We start from the raw sequence: 23,372 nt of genomic DNA on the forward strand, positions 1-23,372 counted from the left end.
GACCCATCTCCCCCTTAGGACCTCACTCTTGTGTTGCAGGCTTTGACCCAGGGACCCTTTGAACTAGCAGCAAGTTACAACATGAAGTTTCTTTCATTGAAGGCAGTCTTCCTGGTGGCTATAACTTCTGCTAAGAGGATTTCTGAACTACAAGCCTTATCCTATAAACCTCCTTGCATATTTTTTCATAAAGCCAGAGTATTGTTATGCAGCAATCCGTCTATTATGCCCAAAGTAGCTACCAAGAACAATATTAATCAATCCATCTAATTATCAGTCTTCTTTCCCAATTTCTCTAATAAAGGGGAGTATGTTCTCCATCTTTTAGACATTCATAGACAACTCCGTTTTTATCTGCACAGGACCAAACAACACAGGAAATCTGATCAGCTTTTCATAGCTTTCTCATCTAATAGACTTGGACAAGCAGTATCCAAAATTACCTTGGTGAAATAGATATCTGACTGCATCTCATACATTTACTCATCCAAGGGACTGGAATTATCTAGACCTCCCAAGGCACATTCCACCAGAGCTATGGCTACCTGTATGGCCTTCTATTCTAGAACTTTCATTGATGACATTTGTGCAGCAGCATCATGGTCTAACAGGCATACCTTTGCATTGCACTACAAGTTGTATATCATATCCAGGAACAGGACCTCCTTTGGTTCGATGGTGATCTGGCATATTCTTCTATGAGGGCCACCCGGGATCTGTGTATCTAGAGACTCTGACCCTATCATGAGGAGAAATGAAGAAGACAGCATCAGATTTAAATGTTATGTCTTACCATAACTTGACATCTGTGTTGTCTTCCTTCATTCCTCTTCACTTTCCCACCAAAACATTCCCCCGCCTTCTTCTTCTAGAGGAACCTGGATTATGAAGAGACTCTTATATCCCGTGTCTAAACCTCTTCTTCTGTTCCTTTGCTGTGTGGATTTTGGACATATGGAATTGACAAACTCGATCTGAAGTACATGGGTCAACGTACTGCATTATGGATAAGAAGGAGGAGCTTGAGAGTCGGATCCAAGTCTGTAGAATGTGGCTGAGTCGAATCCAAGAGCCTATCATGAGGAAGAATGAAGGAAGACAACACAGATGCCAAGTTATGGTAAGACAACCTTTAATTTATAAATGTGAACTTGTTAATACAGTTTGATTACTTTTATATAAATGTAAATTTGCCATTATCACAAGTGATAGTTCAATAAAGGTGTTTAAAAAAAGAATTATGTGCTTCCATTTTTGCTGTGCCAGTTTTAGTAATCTGCATTGGCCCATTTAGTCTGACTGTCCAGTAAAATACTGAAGCTAGAGATGAAATAATTGATGGAAATAAGAAGACTTTTCTTCTTTCTAAATGTTCTATGAATACTCTTCCTTTTTGTCTTTCAGCTGAGCTTATACTGCACAGGGAAAGGGTGGAGTCTCACTGCAGAGGAGTGACAGAGGCATTAAATAAAGTGAAGGATGAGTTTTCAGAGCTTAACAAGAACTTAAAAAAACATGCAGAAAACTTCCGTAAAATAATTGTCAACATGGAAACTGCCTTTGTGAATGCAACAAAATGTGATAAGTAAGTATGATTCATGGAAGAATTGCATTGGTGAAAAAAAATTTAATTATCTTGAAGCCTTGAGTACAGAAACCAGAGATTTTCAAAATGAATGTCATGTCAGACAAACCCACTAGACTTATAGTAAACACCTGAAGCCAAGTTCTTTGCCTGGATAATATTGTCATTTGTTCAGAAAAAGGGTGGTAGAGGTGACCTGTTGGGCTCTAGAAAGGCATTTAATACAACATTGCTTGAAAATGTAAAAGAAAAACATTTAACGGGTTTGGAGTATGCTTTAGAATGGTAGCATGGTTAAAACATTTACTTGCAAGTGGTGAGCACCATGGCTGGAGAAGGACAAAGATGATTATAGTAAAGGATGTTTATTGAGAAGAAATGATCCTATTTCAGTGTAAGATAAGGAATCGTTTTGAGCTAATTTTGCCATGTTTAAATCAAGAAGGGAATTCCACAAGTCAGTACTAGGGATGGTCATTTTTATTGTCTTTATAAGTGTCCATAGTAGTGTATCTACATTCAGAATAGCAGGTGGGTTAATACTTTTTAACCTGTGACCTTCTAGAACATTGTTTCTGGTTTGATGATGCCATTCACAGAAGTGGTGCATTGATGCCCTGCTCTTGAAGTGCTGTTATTTGTGTTCATGCATAGTCCTCCTTGGAAGTTACATCTCACTAGCTTTGTCTTCTCCAGATATAATTTTAACAGCTATGGTGTTCAACAGTTTGCATCAGTTATGGTATCTTTCATTAGATCTTGCAGAGTGAAAGTGGGAGAAGAGATCTGGGTTGGTAAGCCCCTCATTTTCCCCATGCAGTAGGCTTCACCCCTGCACCCTTTACTTGATATAGCATCTACAGAGGTTGCCTAACTTCAGGATAATTTTTTTTTTATTTTTGACAGAATGGTCTGTTGCTATGTATGTGCTTTGCCTGATAGATAAAGCCTGTTTCATTTCCCCATGTAAAAAGCTGCCAGTTTTCCTCACTCTATAAAATGTCACCACCAGGTAAGATACATGGATGTCCTCTGAGTGGTGAGCCCTTTTCAAGCATCTCTTAAGATATGGGCTTAACCCTTACTGCTGCTGATCCTCCATACAATGCATATGCATGTGTTTGGGCCATTACAGCTAATGGTAATTTAACCAGGTGCTATGGTACATCTGTGTGCAGCTAGGGTTATGTTTTTCTCCTATATATATTGCATGCACAAGGAAAAATTTGGACTGGATGAATTGACCACCTCTAAAGTGTTGTTGTCATCTAAAGATTCTTATGTTGAGATGTAACCTATCCCACTTTGTGTGGACAGTCCTGATTTTGACTTATTTATCTTATGTACTGCTGCAACTAAGAACAGAATATTAAATTGTCTTAGTTTACAGGGTCTCCCTTCTTCTTGAAGGTAAATGAAAGGGCTGAAGTATTTTTGCTTGCTTTGTTGTGATGCTTTTCATCTCATAACTGAATATTCGTTAGTGATTTGTCATTATTCTTACCTCCATGGTTATTTCATTCTTGCAGTGCATCCTTCTGTGTTTTTGATATAATTTGTTTCATGATTTGTTATAATTTTCCCTTTTTTCTTATTAGTTTTCATCCTCTTATGCTCCATCTACATGTAATTCTCTGTGGAATGCCCTCTTACATTTGATGACATGTAAGGCATTCCACTAATGTTGTCACTTCAGTGCATGAAAGTCATTCTGATGACTGGGGTATTTTTTTCTAGTGATAACAATGATCATACCTCTCAACCGTACTAAATTCCTCAGTATTTAGTGGTTTTGAGGACAAAATAATGGGGTGCCATGAATTCCCCAGTAGCCCCTTCAATTCTCAAATTTCCGTTTTTTTTTTTAATATTTTTTTTTTGGTCAAAGTTGTTGCTGATGTCATCATGTGCAGGGGTGTGCAAGATGATGTCAGCTTTAAAAGGCAGACTGCCAGCCTGTCGGAATTCAGCTGTGTCTGTACTCTGTTTACTTTTCTATGTATGTTCATACGTGGAAGGATTTAGAATAGCAGGGAGGGACAGGCAGGCAGCAGCACACAGAAGCACACAGAGACCAGCGAGCGGAGTGGAGGATGAGTCGACTTGAGCTGTTTGAATATGTATGTTAATGAAGGAAGTACTACTACTAGTACTTAACTTTCTGCAGTGCAGTGCACTAAATGTAGAAGTCAAGCAGAGCAGAGTCCGGACCAGTCCACCCAGCATCTTGCACTCCCACTCCCATGAATCCCAGACCCAGGATCAGGAGTAAGGACAGGTCATCACAGCACAGGTGGAGGATGAGAAAATTTATCTTCTGCTGCTCAACTTCCTCTGGTTCCTCCAGGTAAAAGAATAAAAAACGCGACTACTAGATTCATATTTCAATAAGCTCACTGTCCAGATTTTCACAGAACGTCCAGATTTATGACTCAAATTTTTGGTCCAGTTCTCATAAAATTGTAGTTTTCTGGCAAATCACTGGCAGGTCATTGAGGACTGAAGTCAGAAAATAATGACAGCAGACATAACATTTGATTTTCAGACTTCATCCTTCAGAAAATTCATCATGCTATGCAAAATCTGTTATTTTGTCAACATTCTAAGTTTGGAAGAGTAATATTTAAAAAAGTGCTACTATTTTTGTGCCTTTATTTTGTCCCCTCCATTATTTGTGGCTTTGTCTAGATTTCTTGCTGTAAGAGGTTGAGAGGTATGCTAGACTTGTTTATATCTTTCTCATTATTGCATTCGGTTAACACTTTAGTTTTACTTGTTTATTTTAATTATTATTAAATCTTCACAGTTTGTGGAATTGCTGGGCATTCAGCAGTGTCAGGGCTACATTAAAATCAACTTCTGTATCTGATTACTGTGTGCTCTGACCTTTGCATATCAAGGAACTAGACAGTGATTTATGCAAGGCTGCTTGACAAATGATTGTCAAGCCCCCACAGGACCATGCATATTTGACTTTGTAAATACCATACATGCCTAGCTCTTTCCCGATGTAAGAGTATAAACAAAGTATATTTCTTAATACCATTTGTAAGAGGTCAGTTGGATATATGGAAGTGTTTTACCAGTATTAAAGCTTTTCTCATATAAACCTTTTGAAGAGCTCCAGATCAGTCCTGGTTCACTGCTTTATCAGTATAAGACATCTGTTGCTTACTTTAATGGTTGCATTTGTACAAGGTCAGAGTTAAACTCTCTAGTGGATGAAACTGTGCTGAAGCCAGTCATATCATTTTTCATTAAAATTTTGCAGACACTGAATGACTTGTGAATTATGTTAGTTTTTTCTAGGAGATACTGTCAGTTTTCCATAGTAAGGCACCTACATATCTATTTCCTCTGAGTCCTTTTGAGCCATCCCTGGAAAGTGTATATTTTTGTTACCTGGTTACCGAGAAAAGAAAATATTTGTACTTTCACATTAACCACAGTCCTGCTTACAGAAAGTGGTTTACTTGTCCTCTTGACTGTGAATGAAATGACCTATGCTGAAGAAGGGGGGGGGGGTTCATCTATCATAAAACATTATGACAGTTTGTCAGTTTGAGGACTAGAAGGATTTATTAACATATGTTGAGAGTTTGACAGCTTGTACACATGAATAAAATGAGGAGTTGTCTGAAGCATAAACCAGAAACGCGCCCATAGACCAAAACAATCCTTTTTTATGAAGTTGTAAAGGCCAGTGAACTTTCATAATCTAAATCTAGCTAACTAGTGCAATGCAATCTTGACTAGAATGAAACTGTCATCACTATCACCTCCCCCCCTTTGTCTGATTTTCTACATGGGGTCGGCCTCTGCTTGTTGTCAGCTGTCGCCATCTCTCGATTCATTTTAGTTTTATACAAGTTCAAACTTTGATAAAAGTTCAAATGTTTATTTATATAAAACACTATCGTTTTGGTTATATTTTGTGTTTAATATTTTGTCTGTTCTTCAATTTGTTTTTGAATGTTGGTATCCCACAATTCCACTGGAGTGGGTGGGGTTACACAATTATGCATGCAAATATTTTGTTAATTACCACACCGATTTGTGTCAGTTTTACCTACTTTTCATGGGTCTTTATACAGATTTTTGATTTTTCCAGGTTGAGAGGTATGGCAATGATGTCCATGTTACTCTTGTAACTTCTGATGTTGGAGTTCCAAATTCCATGATCTGCAATAATTTTCCCTTTTTTCTTAATAGTTTTCATCCTGTTATGCTCCATCTACATGTAATTCTCTGTGGAATGCCCTCTGACATTTGATGACATGTAAGACATTCCACTAAGGTTGTCAGTTCAGTGGGTGAAATTCATTCTGATGACTGGGGTATTTTTTCACGTGATAGCAATGATGTCCATTTTACTCTTGTAACTTCTGATGTTGGAGTTCTAAATTATTACAAGGATGACCCTTATTTGAGCTTATCAGGAAGTTCAGATGACAGCAATGTTAATGTTGATAAGACTGTGTGGCCTCCTCCATACTGTAGAGAAAGATGTTTGGGAAATCACGAATAGTATGGGTTCTGCTATGATATAATCAATTTCTTTTGCTGCTGATTAGTAAATGAGAAATATTTTTATTACACTGGTAGATGCATTACTTTCATTTTGTGGTCACACTGTTCTCACTGTGAACTGACAGTGATGAAATATTGCTTTTGGTAATGTTTTGAATGGCAGCAGTGTGTGTATGGGTAAAGTGTTTGTTTTTTGTTTGGTATTTAGGGGTGAAGTTAGTGAAATGTAGGGATGTGTCTGAAAATTAGCTATAGATATAAATTAGAAATGAACACTGTAATGATGATTATAGCAGGCTGTGCTTCACAAGTTACACACACACACACACACACACACACACACACACACACACACACACACACACACACACACTTGCTCTTTGGCAAGGCAGTGAATTTTCATGCATTATTTAACTTCTTCTGTATTGTATAACTGCTTTTTTTCATTTCTGATACAAATTTGATACAGGATTGTAGGAGAGGTATATAGTGTAGTTTACGAGGGGAAAAAGGCTTATTCCTTAAACTATTTGGTAGGTGACAGAGAGAAGGTGGATTGATGATAGTGTTGAGAATCAATCACAGAGACAGACTGTGATGTACACCTGAGAGTCCTGCAAGCAATATGCAACAGTATTGTGTTAAAGTTCTGCTTATTTGAGTGAAAACCCAGTCAGGGACATTTTGTAATATTGTAGATAGTTGATACAACATACTGCACTGAGGAGTATGCATAGTACTACTAGCATCATTATCATTGCTTAGAGACACCTGAAAATAATAGATACATGAGTAACTATTTCCACAGGAAAAAAACACACCATTCATGCTGTTTTTAAAAAACTGCAACAAGCATGAGGCTACTGGCAGTAATGCACATAGATACAACCTATTTCACAATTGCTCAAAATTAGCGGTAACTCCTTGTAAAGTAGTGCCATATAAAATAGTAAAACACCCAGTACAATACTGATTATATTAAAAATTGAATGTTACTGCACTTACATTGTTTTTATTGTGTCATGGCTGAAGTCTAGGAAAAAGGAGTAAATCTGTGAAAAAAAGCCTGATACTCTCTAATAGTTCCAGCTCTACTCTACTACTGTTACCTAATATGACATCATACTGAAGGGGAGGAGTTTTACAAAAATAATTTTCAGAATACCAACAAAAGCACTGTCTTGACATTTTTAGCTAGGAAATATATAACTCCACCAAACAAAACACACAACAGTTACCGCTGCCATAATTCTAAGTAATAGTGCTCTTGTAACCCACGGAAGACAAAACCAGAACACTTTAAAAAAGTGAAACAAATCACCTTAAACAGGAGGTCTTTTTCAGAGACTGGGGAAGGTGTTCCTAATAACTTTGATTCAGTGAGCTAATCAAAGTAGCATGTAATCTACTTTGTAAGCCTCTCAGTGCTGATTTTACTCTTCATTTTCTGCTTTAACTTTTTGGTATGTGTTCTCTCACCAGCTGGAAGCCAGTTTTGTTATTTACATCATTATGTTGCTTGGTTGGATGCACTTACAGAGAGACAGAGGTTGGATACCCTTTGGGGCTTGTGCCTCTATGTTAGTCATACCTCTCAGCTGTCAGAATCATAGCAGAGGGCCATCAGAAAATCATAGCAGAGAGTCCACAATCATAGCATTCAAAATTTGCATATACATAAATTCATGCCCCTGGAGAAGATGGCAAAAATGTGTAAGTCTAGTCTTTTGTGAAGTACAACCTATAAAGCTAAAACCCTTGTAGTACTCATGAATGAACACCTATATAGCTGTAACAGGAAAAGGTATCCTTACTGCACTGCAAAACAACAGGCATGCCTGTTTTCCTGCCTTACTGTACATGCTAGAAGTAACTGTTATTTAGTTAACAGAATTAATATGAACTTTTGTATATTTTTATTTGTTCATAATATGGTTGTGGAACTTTCACATAAGTATGTTGTAGATAAGACAGCCCAGCCTAGAACTGATCCTGAGCTCATAAGTATTTCTAACACACACACACACACACACACACACACACACACACACACACACACACACACACACACACACACACACACACACAACCATCATTTCCAGACATGTGTATGATAGTTCATAGGTAGGTACTAGGCTATCAGCCTGAGGGCATTTATAAGCCTAGCCAGAGTGTGTCGGCATTCACCACCCCATTGATTAATTAACTGATCCTCTGTCAAGCAGAGCCAATGAAGTGATCCCAGGGGTGTATTTTCTGTTACCTATCCACTCGTCAAGGCTTCTCTTGAAGAGTGTTAGTGAGAGGCTCTGCCTAATGTAGTTTGGAATTTTGTTCCAAAGCATGGGGAGTCTCTGTGACAGGAATCTATCCCTCTAGCATGTTCTATTTATTGTTGTGGCGAGGTTTAGCTCACTAGAGCACGCGTCTCGCAGTGACTTGGATTTCTTTAGGTGGAGCATGTCCATCAATTCTGAGTTGGACATGGCTTTCTAAGTCAGGCAGAGATCACCTCTGAGTAAGCGATATGCCACTGAGTACAGCCGGAGTTTTTTTTCTTCGGGCTGCAGAGGACATATGTTTGAGGCCAGTAATCCTCTTGGTGAGGTACTTTTGTGGTCTCTCCAGCTGTTGGAAGTGTCTTGTGAGGTACATCCCAAATGGGGCATTGTACTCTATGATGGGTCTGATGAGTGATGAGCGGAGGGGCACTATAACCTCTTTATTTCTAGATGTGAGCCCTTTAGTAATTAGATGGGCCACATAGAAGGATTTCCTAACTACTTTGGCAATATGATTGTCAAAGGAGAGATTACTATCTACCTGGATCCCCAGATCTCTTATTACCTCTTCTGTATTAAGGGGGCTGCCACCTATGTGGTAATTTGTGGGTGTTTTGTTTTTGCCAAACGGGATGACTATGCATTTTTTGGCATTTAGCTTGAGGCCATGACTTTGACACTAGGTGTCCGTCTCAGTAAGGCCCTTTTGGAGGATGTCTGTGTTAGCCAAAGAGTCAATTATGGCTCCCAGTTTGCAGTCATCGGTGAACTTGGTTAGCCATAGTCCTCCTGTGTTTGCCTGTACTTCTGAGAAGTATATGCCGAACAGTAGGGGTCCCAGGACTGAGCCTTGCTGGACACCACTTGTGACTGGTTTAGAGTTGGACCTGGAGCCCGCTATTCTTACCGTGTGAGTTCTGTCTGTAAGCCAGATGGCAACCCATCTCGTGACGTAGGGGTTTATGTTCAGGCTGGTGGGAGGTTAGCATAATGGTAAAGGTGTTAACCTTACCACCACAAAGTGCAGAGTCTGAGTCTCACATTGGGTCATTGACTAGGCTTTATTTGGCCTACAAGAGCAGTTAGCCTAGTACTAATCTGTGAACCTATAAACCTAAGACTGTGTAGAGATTAGATGCCTGTTTGAGATCAAAGTTATATATAAATACATAAATAATTTGTAATGGCCTAGAAATATATTTTAGCTTGCTGCTGTCAGAACCACAGAGTGCAAGTCATTGCAACCCCGCCTCCACCCTCTCCACTTTTCTCAAGAATCACAAAAATCTAAACTAAGGAACAGATTTTAAATATGGCTCTTAAATGTGTAGAAAGTCGCTATATATTAGCAAACATTTTCTGAAGGGTATGAAGTCTGAAATGTTCATCTATGTCATTATTTTATAACTGCAGTCCACAACAGTTTGTCAGAAAACCAAACATTTAATGACTAGGCAAAAATACCTCTTAGCTTCTTAAGTCAAGAATTCCAGACAAAGTCAAAAATAATAGGGGCAAAAGCTCAAAAATCAAACAGATCTTTAAATATTACTGTAATTCACTTGTAAAAAATAATCAACATACATTTTCTGAAGAATAAGTATGAAATGTTCTGGCATCATTACCTGACTACTCCTAATTGGTTTACCAAATAAATTAAAAATACAGTAAATAAAAATCAAAGGAACACAACAAAAATATGAAAAGTGGAAATAACACACTGCAAAATTAGGTACAGCTAAGAGGAATGATTTAAAGAATATCTCCAAAAAATGAAGAAGCTCTCTCTCCTGCCTTTACCATGTCAGAGTTGGGAAATGGTGTGAACACTTTTTTTTATTTCTTTTTTATTCCTTCTTCAGTCTCATTAAGTAGTAGAAAGGTAACAGTCACTATTGTTGTTCCACAGAAGCAGGACTGCAAAAATCAGATGCTACGCACCCTGATCGAACTTGTGAATGCAGTACTCCAGCACAAAATGTCTAATAATACCTCACATTGCTCCATTTGACCATGACATACCCCAAGAAGTCAGTCTTTAATTGAAACTTGGCCAGTGAAAGGAAAGGAAAGAAATCAAAGCTGTCTAGGTAAAAGAGGAACTGTGGAGTGGATGCTGTTTTAGATTGTGAATTTGGAGCATTCACCAAATATGGAATGGTTGAGAGGTATGATTTTAGAAATGCTCTTGTGAGCTGTTGAGAGGTTTTTAACTGTTTTCTAAGCATTTCACTGTTGATTCACCTGTTAATTTTGTGTTTTAACTTTCTGCTGTATTCCCTGAAAAGTAGGGTGGGAGCAAGGAAGACCCTTAAAATACCTCATTGATTGATTGATTGATTGACTGATTGATTGATTGATTGCCTTTGTTTACTGGGATGGTCTGGCTGGGCACTCATGCCCATTTTCCTCGGAGGCCCAGGGAGATAAGTTACAAAAATTACAGACGGTTTACAAGGAAAAAAGAATCCGTTTAACTGTATAAATGGAATTTTAGAATCTTCCAGTTGGTAATACAATCAAGACAAAGGTTAATACATTTTCATTTCTATAGGAGTGTTATACGGTCATAAATAGGTTGCATTTACATATACAGTAATATACATATTTCATTTACATAGGAGTGATGAAAAGCAGTATACAGTTGTAAATATAGATAGGATAATGTTGGAGAGCTGGAGAGTTAAGGGTTAGTGATATCTGTGAGAGAGAGAGAGTAAGTTTGTCAGGATGTGAACAAGAAGAAGAACAGAGCCAGGAGGAGTCTAAGTGCTGTTTTGGGTTGTCCTTAAAGCTAGGTGTACAGCTGTCCTGTTTTAATTGGATAGACAGGGAGTTCCACTGGCTGGTGACATAAGATGAGTATAGTGAGTCTACAGCTGTGTTACAGGATTTAGAAGTTATTAGTAGGGTCTGATTATCTGAGCTAAGGCAATGTGGTGGGCAGTAGTTCATGAGAATGTTTTGTATTGAAGTGAGGTTTGTGTATTATTTTGTGGGAAAATTGAAACTGAATGAATGTAAGGTAATTAGGTAGTTCTAGCCAGTTGAGCTTCTTTAGTTTTAGGCAGTGGTGTGTACGGTAGGCTGCATTAGCTGCAAACTAGGGTATTTTGTTAAAGCTGCCTCTAATTTATTTAGTAGGATGGCTTGAATGTTGGTTAATATGGGCAATGCATAGAGAAGGGAGGGGAAAAGTTATGATGAAGCTAAGGATTTTCTTGATGAATCTGTGAGGTGGGGTTTTGTTTTGGTAAAGGAAATCTGTTTTTTTGTGAATTTTCTTGATGGCCTGGGTGATATACAGGTCAAATTTTAGGTTATTGTCTATTATGACTCCTAGTAGTTTAGTATTTGTTACCGTTAGGAGGTGTTAATATTAAAGGTTGTACTGGTTGTTGAAAAATATATTTTGTTGGGTATTTGATGAGCTGATGAGCCTTTAGCCATGATTCTATGGAAATGAAGGAGTCTTGAGTCATTTGCTGTAGTAGTGGAATTGTTGAGGCTGAGCAGATGAGTGTGGCATCATTGGCATATTGTACTAAGGTGACAGGTTTGCCGGCTTTGTGCAGGTTGTTTGTGAAAATATTGAAAAGTACTGGACCTAGAAATGAACCTTGTAGTACATGGAAACCGGAAGTAAGAGGAATAGGTTCTCATTCCATTTTATGACCTGTTATCTGTTGGAAAGATGGCTGCAGAACCAAGTAGGAGCTAAATGAGACATGTGATAGGGAAGATAGTTCATTATGTAGGAGTTGATGGACTACTGGTTCAAATGCTTTTGATAGCTCCAGGAACAGGGAGGATGTTAGGTTAAATTGTTTCTGTTGGCACTTATGGTTTCTGAGAAACTAAGCAGAGCTGTTGTTCTGATGTGCTGTGGTCAAAAGCCATGTTATGTTGGGGACAGCAGTTTGTTGCTTATGAGATGGGTTAGGAGTTGACAGTGTATGCATCTTTCTAAGATTTTGGACATAGGAGAAAGAATTGCAATGAGGTGGTAGCTGGACAGGTCTGTGGCTGATCCATGTTTATGAAGTGGTATAATATGTAATTTTTTCCAGATAGGAGGTACACAGTTTGGTAGCTGGACAGGTCTGTGGCTGATCCATGTTTGTGAAGTGGTATAATATGTGACTTTTTCCAGATAGCAGGTACACAGTTTTCTGTCATGGATCTGTTTATGAGTATTGAGAATGGAGTATGCCAGGATGTCAGTTTGTTGGCAGCTACTGTTATGGTAAGTTCTTTCGTGAAGGGGTTTAGAGGAAGTTTAGGAGAACATTCTTAAGTGCACACAATTAGAGTAATTTGGTAGACTCCTGTCAGTGGATCTGTATTCTTTTTATCAATTTTAAGAAGGCAATTTTGTTTTGCCCTTATAGCACCACATGATGAGGAACTGAAGTCCATTCTCAACTTAGAATTGGTTCAGAGTAAAAAAACTTCTAGACATAGGCATGTTACATTTAAAATGGACTCCTGTAGAAGCGTGTGCAGGACTAAAGTAATTTATTCCTCATATAATTACGAAAAGGGGCTACTATGGTCAGTAAGAGAAAGTAAATCATTGTCAGGTTTTAAGACATTTCTTTCTGCTTGGATGGGTCCAGTAGTTTACACAACAATGCCAGAGTCTGCATTCTGAAGGGCCTTTTGGCTTAGAGACAGTTTGTCAGAACTATTAAACTGTGGAACTACATTGAGCACATGTTCCTTGTGTCATTTCTTCAAAGCCCTCCCATTTAATGAATATTCATTGTTGGTAAGACTTTAGTAATCCAGTAGGACATTAGGCAGGCTTGTTTTACTGATCAATTTATTACTAATTAGTTAAAAAAAAAACAGTAAAATTACATGCGGTTACAGACAGGTAGTGGGAATCAGCAGCTGGCAAAGGATATAATAATTATAATACTTCTACTACTACTGCTAATAATAATAATAATAATATCTTGGCTAGCACTTCCACAACTCCTAACCTACAATTAGCTAACCATGGCTTATAAAATAATTTATCAACAGACAACGCTCTAGCTCTAAAAAAAAATCTACTGCAACCCTACTCAAATAAACGCACACTTTGATCAACAAATAAATCGTTATTACAGACTACCAAATCAACAAATATTACAGGTGATTCACTATATTCAAAATGTTGCAAACATTTGGAATGTTCTCCCCCAAAAAATCAGAAATACCAATAACCACACACAATTTAAGAAACCACTTAGGCTGTGCTCCTATAACATCTCAGGGTAAATACATAAACACTACTTAGTGTTCCGAATAAAGTTAAATATGAAAACGATATTTACTCTTCTGAATTAAGTATATAACCACTCACACACTATACTACTCTAATTTCACTGTCTAACACACTAACCTGTAGCTAATACCAATCTTCCTATACTAATCTGCTACACAGATATGTTACATCTTTACCCAGGGAAGTAAATACTGTAGGAAGAAATAGCTAGGGAATTGTTAAGGCTAGGCTTGTATAGGCCCTAGGGCCGATAGCCTAGTACCAACCTATGAACCTATTACTCATTTCAAAGCAGCTTTCTTCTATATAACCCACTAGGCCTGCTATAATACCTATATACCTCATTAGTGTAAGTAGAAATCAACAATGTCTAAATATGCTAAACTTATTCTTGGATGCCCTGACAGGATATGCCTATTTTTTTGCTAGAGTCTAGCTTTGTACACTTTAATAGTTGGATTGATATCTATACTCTGTATATATAGTATATTTTATGTTAACTTTTGTGTACATGCTATGTCTACTAACTATTTGTATGGAGCATTTCTCCCCGTGCCTCCGCTGGAAAAGGGCATCATCTCATTTGGATTAACCCAGTAAACAAAAGTAAAATAAAACACATAAAAATAAATACTACTATTACTTCTTCTTCTTTTGGCTTTTCCCAGTTAGGGGTTGCCGCAGCAGATCACCTGTCCGCTCATGATTGGCAGTGGAGTTTTACGGTGTTGAGTTGCCAGCCCAGCACCCAACCTTCCTCAGAAGGCACACACAAGTATGTAGTCATGCCTAGGGCCAATTTAGCATGTAGACTCCACCTACAGCATGGATTTGGGATGTGGGAGGAAACCGGAGCACCCGGAGGAAACCCTTGACCACAGGGAGGACATGCAGACTCCGCACATAAGGCATCCCAGCCGAGGATCGAACCAGAGAACCTCTTGCTGTAAGGCAGCAACGCTAACCGCTGCACCACAGTGGCCACCCACTATTACTAATAAACAATAATATAAAAATAATAATAATAATTATTATTATTATTACTACCATTATTATTATTATTTATTTTAACACATATGTATTGAATGTTGTTCTAGGATTTCAGCAGTACTGAGACTACCACAGGTACAGAGCTCATTTTACTCCACACTCCCATTCTGATACTGTCAGTTTAATCCACATCTTGCCCAGAATAAATCCTTGTTCTTATTCAAAAAGCAAGGGCTGGTTGCCTGCTGAGCAGTGAACAGACACATCTTTAACATGGATTTTCTGGCAGTGAGGTAGATAGCGTGAGCTGGCATAGATGTAACAATGGATTTAGAAGTGCAACTCAGAATGTGAGAGAAGAATGCAGAATGCAATCATTTTTCAATCTTGAATTTAACAGGTATATGGTATACAACAGAGTGGCTTGTCATTGATTTGGAAATAGTAGTAGCCTACTCTAGTGTTTCTTTTCTATTGCCCATGATGTTTGTTTCATAAAGACATTATTTTATTGTAGTATTCTGAGCTGCATTGACAGACATGCACAATGACTGTATGTACTAGTTTACAGTTTTTTTTTTCCATGAGCAGATGCCAAAGAAAAATACCACAATAGACCACAGTGGTCTTTCTTTCATTATAATAACACATTTAGACAGTTTGTTCCATGTTATAGAGGAAGTTTAGGAGAACATTCTTAAGTGCACACAATTAGAGTAATTTGGTAGACTCCTGTCAGTGGATCTGTATTCTTTTTATCAATTTTAAGAAGGCAATTTTGTTTTGCCCTTATAGCACCACATGATGAGGAACTGAAGTCCATTCTCAACTTAGAATTGGTTCAGAGTAAAAAAACTTCTAGACATAGGCATGTTACATTTAAAATGGACTCCTGTAGAAGCGTGTGCAGGACTAAAGTAATTTATTCCTCATATAATTACGAAAAGGGGCTACTGTGGTCAGTAAGAAAAAGTAAATCATTGTCAAGTTTTAAGACATTTCTTTCTGCTTGGATGGGTCCAGTAGTTTACACAACAATGCCAGAGTTGCATTCTGAAGGGCCTTTTGGCTTAGAGACAGTTTGTCAGAACTATTAAACTGTGGAACTACATTGAGCACATGTTCCTTGTGTCATTTCTTTAAAGCCCTCCCATTTAATGAATATTCATTGTTGGTAAGACTTTAGTAATCCAGTAGGACATTAGGCAGGCTTGTTTTACTGATCAATTTATTACTAATTAGTTAAAAAAAAACAGTAAAATTACATGCGGTTACAGACAGGTGGTGGGAAGCAGCAGCTGGCAAAGGATATAATAATTATAATACTTCTACTACTACTACTACTAATAATAATAATAATAATCTCTTGGCTAGCACTTCCACAACTCCTAACCTACAATTAGCTAACCATGGCTTATAAAATAATTTATCAACAGACAACGCTCTAGCTCTAAAAAAAAAATCTACTGCAACCCTACTCAAATAAACGCACACTTCGATCAACAAATAAATCGTTATTACAGACTACCAAATCAACAAATATGACAGGTGATTCACTATATTCAAAATGTTGCAAACATTTGGAATGCTCTCCCCCAAAAAATCAGAAATACCAATAACCACACACAATTTAAGAAACTACTTAGGCTGTGCTCCTATAACATCTCAGGGTAAATATATAAACACTACTTAGTGTTCCGAATAAAGTTAAATATGAAAACGATATTTACTCTTCTGAATTAAGTATATAACCACTCACACACTATACTACTCTAATTTCACTGTCTAACACACTAACCTGTAGCTAATACCAATCTTCCTATACTAATCTGCTACACAGATATGTTACATCTTTACCCAGGGAAGTAAATACTGTAGGAAGAAATAGCTAGGGAATTGTTAAGGCTAGGCTTGTATAGGCCCTAGGGCCGATAGCCTAGTACCAACCTATGAACCTATTACTCATTTCAAAGCAGCTTCCTTCTATATAACCCACTAGGCCTGCTATAACACCTATATACCTCATTAGTGTAAGTAGAAATCAACAATGTCTAAACATGCTAAACTTATTCTTGGATGCCCTGACAGGGTATGCCTATTTTTTTGCTAGAGTCTAGCTTTGTACACCTTAATAGTTGGATTGATATCTATACTCTGTATATATAGTATATTTTATGTTAACGTTTGTGTACATGCTATGTCTACTAACTATTTGTATGGAGCATTTCTCCCCGGGCCTCCGCTGGAAAAGGGCATCATCTCAGTTGGATTAACCCAGTAAACAAAAGTAAAATAAAACACATAAAAATAAATACTACTATTACTTCTTCTTTTGGCTTTTCCCAGTTAGGGGTTGCCACAGCAGATCACCTGTCCGCTCATGATTGGCAGTGGAGTTTTACGGTGTTGAGTTGCCAGCCCGGCACCCAACCTTCCTCAGAAGACACACACAAGTATGTACTCATGCCTAGGGTCAATTTAGCATGTCGACTCCACCTACAGCATGGATTTGGGATGTGGGAGGAAACCAGAGCACATGGAGGAAACCCACTTGACCACAGGGAGGATATGCAGACTCCGCACATAAGGCACCCCAGCCGAGGATCGAACCAGAGAGCCTCTTGCTGTAAGGCAGCAACGCTAACCGCTGCACCACAGTGGCCACCCACTATTACTAATAAACAATAATATAAAAATAATAATAATAATTATTATTATTATTACTACCATTATTATTATTATTTATTTTAACACGTATGTATTGAATGTTGTTCTAGGATTTCAGCAGTACTGAGACTACCACAGGTACAGAGCTCATTTTACTCCACGCTCCCATTCTGATACTGTCAGTTTAATCCACATCTTGCCCAGAATAAATCCTTGTTCTTATTCAAAAAGCAAGGGCTGGTTGCTTGCTGAGCAGTGAACAGACACGTCTTTAACATGGATTTTCTGGCAGTGAGGTAGATAGCGTGAGCTGGCATAGATGTAACAATGGATTTAGAAGTGCAACTCAGAATGTGAGAGAAGAATGCAGAATGCAATCATTTTTCAATCTTGAATTTAACAGGTATATGTTATACAACAGAGTGGCTTGTCATTGATTTGGAAATAGTAGTAGCCTACTCTAGTGTTTCTTTTCTATTGCCCATGATGTTTGTTTCATAAAGACATTATTTTATTGTAGTATTCTGAGCTGCATTGACAGACATGCACAGTGACTGTATGTACTAGTTTACAGTTTTTTTTTCCATGAGCAGATGCCAAAGAAAAATACCACAATAGACCACAGTGGTCTTTCTTTCATTATAATAACACATTTAGACAGTTTGTTCCATGTTATGGGAAAGCTAGCTACTGCTGTAATGTCCAGATTGTCCATTTAATTATACTGATTGATAGATCAAGGGAGGGGTGTCAAATGGCTGTCAGTGTTCCTGGAAGCTGTGAAGGTTAATACCTGAGGAGTGGGACAGCATGTGCCATTATTACTGTACTGATTACATGCCATTACTGTTATGTAATACAACTGGGGAGTGGGACAGCATGTGCCATTATTGCTGTATTGATTATATACCACTGTTATTCAATACAACTGGGGAGTGGGACAGCAAGTGCTATTATTACTGTATTTATTACATGCCATTAATGTTAATTAATACAAATGGGGAGTGGAACAGCATGTGCTATTATTACTGTATTGATTACATGCCATTAATGTTATTTAATACAACTGGGGAGTGGGACAGCATGTGCCATTATTACTGTACTGATTACATGCCATTACTGTTATGTAATACAACTGGGGAGTGGTACAGCATGTGCCGTTATTACTGTATTGATTACATGCCATTAATGTTATTTAATACAACTGGGGAGTGGGACAGCATGTGCCATTATTACTGTATTGATTACATGCCATTAATGTTATTTAATACAACTGGGAGTGGAACAGCATGTGCCATTATTACTGTATTGATTACATGCCATTAATGTTATTTAATACAACTGGGGAGTGGAACAGCATGTGCCATTATTACTGTATTGATTACATGCCATTAATGTTATTTAATACAACTGGGGAGTGGGACAGCATGTGCCATTATTACTGTATTGATTACATGCCATTAATGTTATTTAATACAACTGGGGAGTGGAACAGCATGTGCCATTATTACTGTATTGATTACATGCCATTAATGTTATTTAATACAACTGGGGAGTGGGACAGCATGTGCCATTATTGCTGTATTGATTACATGCCATTAATGTTAATTAATACAAATGGGGAGTGGAACAGCATGTGCCATTATTACTGTATTGATTACATGCCATTAATGTTAATTAATACAAATGGGGAGTGGAACAGCATGTGCCATTATTACTGTATTGATTACATGCCATTAATGTTATTTAATACAACTGGGGAGTGGAACAGCATGTGCCATTATTACTGTATTGATTACATGCCATTAATGTTATTTAATACAACTGGGGAGTGGGACAGCATGTGCCATTATTGCTGTATTGATTACATGCCATTAATGTTAATTAATACAAATGGGGAGTGGAACAGCATGTGCCATTATTACTGTATTGATTACATGCCATTAATGTTAATTAATACAAATGGGGAGTGGGACAGCATGTGCCATTATTACTGTATTGATTACATGCCATTAATGTTAATTAATACAAATGGGGAGTGGAACAGCATGTGCCATTATTACTGTATTGATTACATGCCATTAATGTTAATTAATACAAATGGGGAGTGGAACAGCATGTGCCATTATTACTGTATTTATTACATGCCATTAATGTTAATTAATACAAATGGGGAGTGGAACAGCATGTGCCATTATTACTGTATTGATTACATGCCATTAATGTTAATTAATACAAATGGGAGTGGAACAGCATGTGCCATTATTACTGTATTGATTACATGCCATTAATGTTAATTAATACAAATGGGGAGTGGAACAGCATGTGCTATTATTACTGTATTGATTACATGCCATTAATGTTATTTAATACAAATGGGGAGTGGGACAGCATGTGCCATTATTACTGTATTGATTACATGCCATTAATGTTAATTAATACAAATGGGGAGTGGAACAGCATGTGCCATTATTACTGTATTGATTACATGCCATTAATGTTATTTAATACAACTGGGGAGTGGAACAGCATGTGCCATTATTACTGTATTGATTACATGCCATTAATGTTAATTAATACAAATGGGGAGTGGAACAGCATGTGCCATTATTACTGTATTGATTACATGCCATTAATGTTAATTAATACAAATGGGGAGTGGAACAGCATGTGCCATTATTACTGTATTGATTACATGCCATTAATGTTATTTAATACAACTGGGGAGTGGGACAGCATGTGCTATTATTACTGTATTGATTACATGCCATTAATGTTATTTAATACAACTGGGGAGTGGGACAGCATGTGCCATTATTACTGTATTGATTACATGCCATTAATGTTATTTAATACAACTGCAGAGTGGGACAGCATGCACTGTTGTTACTGTATTGATTGCATGCCATTGCTCTTATTTAATACAACTGGGGAGTGGGACAGTATGCGCCATTATTACTGTATTGATTACATCATAACTGTTATGTAATACAACTGGGGAGTGGGACAGCATGTGCTATTATTACTGTATTGATTACATGCCATTAATGTTAATTAATACAAATGGGGAGTGGGACAGCATGTGCTATTATTACTGTATTGATTACATGCCATTACTGTCATGTAATACAATTAGGCCTGGGACAGCATGCAGCATTAGTACTGTGTTCACTACACACATTTACTGCTATTTAGAACAACTGGGGGGTGGGACAGCATGTGCCATTATTACTGTATTGATTACATGCCATTAATTATAATTAATACAATGGGGGAGTGGGACAGTGTGTCCCATTATTACTGTATTGATTACATGCCATTAATTTTAATTAATACAATGGGTCAGTGGGACAGCATGCACCATTATTACTGTATTGATTACATGCCATTAATTTTAATCAATACAATGGGGGAATGGGACAGCATGCGACATTATTACTGTATTGATTATATGCCATTAATTTTAATCAATACAATGGGGGAGTGGGACAGCATGCGACATTATTACTGTATTGATTATATGCCATTACTGTTATTCAATACAACTGGGGAATGGGACAGCAAGTGCTATTATTACTGTACTGATTAGATGCCATTACTGTTATGTAATACAATGGGGGAGTGGGACAGCATGTGCCATTATTACTGTACTGATTACGTGCCATTAAAGTTAAATAATACAATGGGGGAGTGGGACAGCATGCACCATTATCACTGTACTGATTACATGCCATTACTGTTATTTAGTACAACTGGGGAGAGGGACAGCAAGTGCTATTATTACTGTACTGATTAGATGCCGTTAATGTCATTTAGTACAACTGGGGGGGGTGGAACAGCATGCGCCATTATCACTGTGCTGATTACATGCAATTACTGTTATTTAGTACAACTGGGGGGTGGGACAGCATGTGCAATTATTACTGTATTAATTACATGCTATTATTGTTATATAATACAACTGGACCTGGGACAGCATGCTCCATTAGTACTTTACTGATTATACGCCATTACTGTTATTTAATTCAAGTGGGGAGTTGGGCATCATGTGCCATTATTACTGTATTGATTACATGCCATTACTGTTATTTAAATGTTTTTATCAATGATTTTTGCTGGTATGCAAATCAGTGACTGGTGCATCTAATCATCAGATGCCTTCTCATTCACATGGGTAGGAATATTTCTCTCTGCTGCATTGGCATTATTCCCGGCAGTGAATGATCCATTGTATCCTGAAGGTGACAGTAACTTTAGACTCTGTACTTGGCAGCAGCTGAATACAGATTTTTTCTTTCAGTTTGGGTCATGGAATTCCATCAGTGAGATCATCCTTTATACAACTTAATTACTTCATTTTATTTTTCCTAGAGGAAGTTTTCCTTTTATGGCAAGTGTAAGTATCCCACTTCATTATTGTATACAAATTCCACATACTCTGATTTACTTTGTGACCCTGCAGATTGTTTCATAGAAGGAAATACTATCATGTCATTCCTGAAACTTTCTTTGCAAGGTATACCCGTTTAGTCCCTATTACTAAAATCCCTACTAAAATCTCTATGTATTGCTTCCTACTAATGTACTAAAACAAAGAGTAAAAAGGTCACACAGATAACCAACTGGTTAAAAAACACAAAAAGAAAAATCTAGCAAAGCTTGACTTCTAACTGTGTGATTCCTTAAACCTCTTGCATCATAGGCCTCATGGGATGTATGCAAATCACCCTTTACGGATATCATGTGTTAAAGCTGAATGTCCATGCCTTTTTCTTTTACTTTCATTTTAAGTCTATTTATGGACATTTTTTGTTTTAGTTCGTTAGTTGGGATATTTTGTAGACACCCTAATGTTTATGGATATCAGCTGGGTATGAGAACCCTGTGTTTCCAAAGGTCAAACATTCCTCTTATGCTGTGCTGATGATGTCATAAGAAGGCAGAAACATGCATGTCCACAGCTAGAGGGCATTTGGCTTTAATGTCCCGAAATTGTCCATAAATAGAACACATAAAAGTAAAGCATATAAAATACTGCATGATAATTATAACACTCAATCAGAGGAGCTTAGAAAGGATTGAGAAGAGAGACTGGATAAGCAATTCACAAAGAGACAATGGGGGATGTATGTATATCTCCCAAATATGCAACAAGGTCTAGAAACTATAGAATCTTTGTCTGGAAATGTTTACATAGGTATTTTTATACCCCAAGTAGACTCCAAAGAATTTTTCCTCAGGTGGTTAGCAAATGTTGGAGGTGTGACGGGCAAGAAAGAGGTAGCTGGGAACATATTTTTTGAAGGTGTGATGGGCTAGCAGACTTTTGGGATTCCCTGTGAACTGCTCTGTAGGAGATGCTGGGTGAGTCGATTGGACTGGCTGCGGAGATTATTTTTTTGAGTTATGGTACAGAATCAGAATTGCCTAGACATAGTAAGGCCTTGCTGAGTTTAATTGTAGTGGCTGCCAAAAAAGCAATTACTAGAAAATGGAAATCAAAGTCTAAATCAACTTTATGAGAAGTAGTGAATATAGTAACAGAGATAAAACAACTGGAATTGGGATCTTTAGAAAAGGGAAGGAGCAAACTACACTGAAAAAATGGGAATTGTGGTAACAGTATATGCAGAGCAGGAGCGATGTTTAAGTGGCAGGATTTGAATGAGCTATATAATGCTTAACTGACAATGAATGGAAGGCTTATAAGTGAGTTATAATGTTTTCTCACTCGAGCTAAATCTTGCAGCAATTTCCTCTGACCAGGGCCGGCCTTAGCTGAAACGGCGCCCTAGGCACAGTACTGCTGTGGTGCCCCTTAAGCCCCACCCACACCATATTTAAGGAACACCCCTATTTGAGCCACGCCCACACATGGGTCACTCCCATCAAAAGCACTCCAGTTTTCAATTTTTAAATGCATGAAAAATCATACTGTAACAGATACCTTGCAGAGTAGTTAAACTGCAAGTGCAGCTCCAGAAATGCTGCCTAACCATGCTATCACTACCTGGTTCATTTCCCATAACCAAAATGACACACT

The 23,372-nt window shown here is 37.7% G+C and overlaps 1 protein-coding gene across 1 annotated transcript in view; it reads left to right on the top strand.

Annotated features, from left to right (window-relative positions):
* CCDC180 (coiled-coil domain containing 180) overlaps positions 1-23,372 on the top strand; it is a 2,826,277-nt gene that overhangs the window by 1,428,344 nt on the left and 1,374,561 nt on the right. Inside the window, exon 19 of the mRNA XM_044058396.1 lies at positions 1,405-1,585. Within this exon, the coding sequence (XP_043914331.1) occupies positions 1,405-1,585 (181 nt within the window). The remainder of the gene's footprint in view (positions 1-1,404; positions 1,586-23,372) is intronic.

The sequence above is a fragment of the Protopterus annectens genome, chromosome 16.part0 (assembly GCF_019279795.1).
Source record: "Protopterus annectens isolate FY-2018-M chromosome 16.part0, PAN1.0, whole genome shotgun sequence".
NCBI classification, from domain to species: Eukaryota; Metazoa; Chordata; order Ceratodontiformes; family Protopteridae; genus Protopterus; species Protopterus annectens.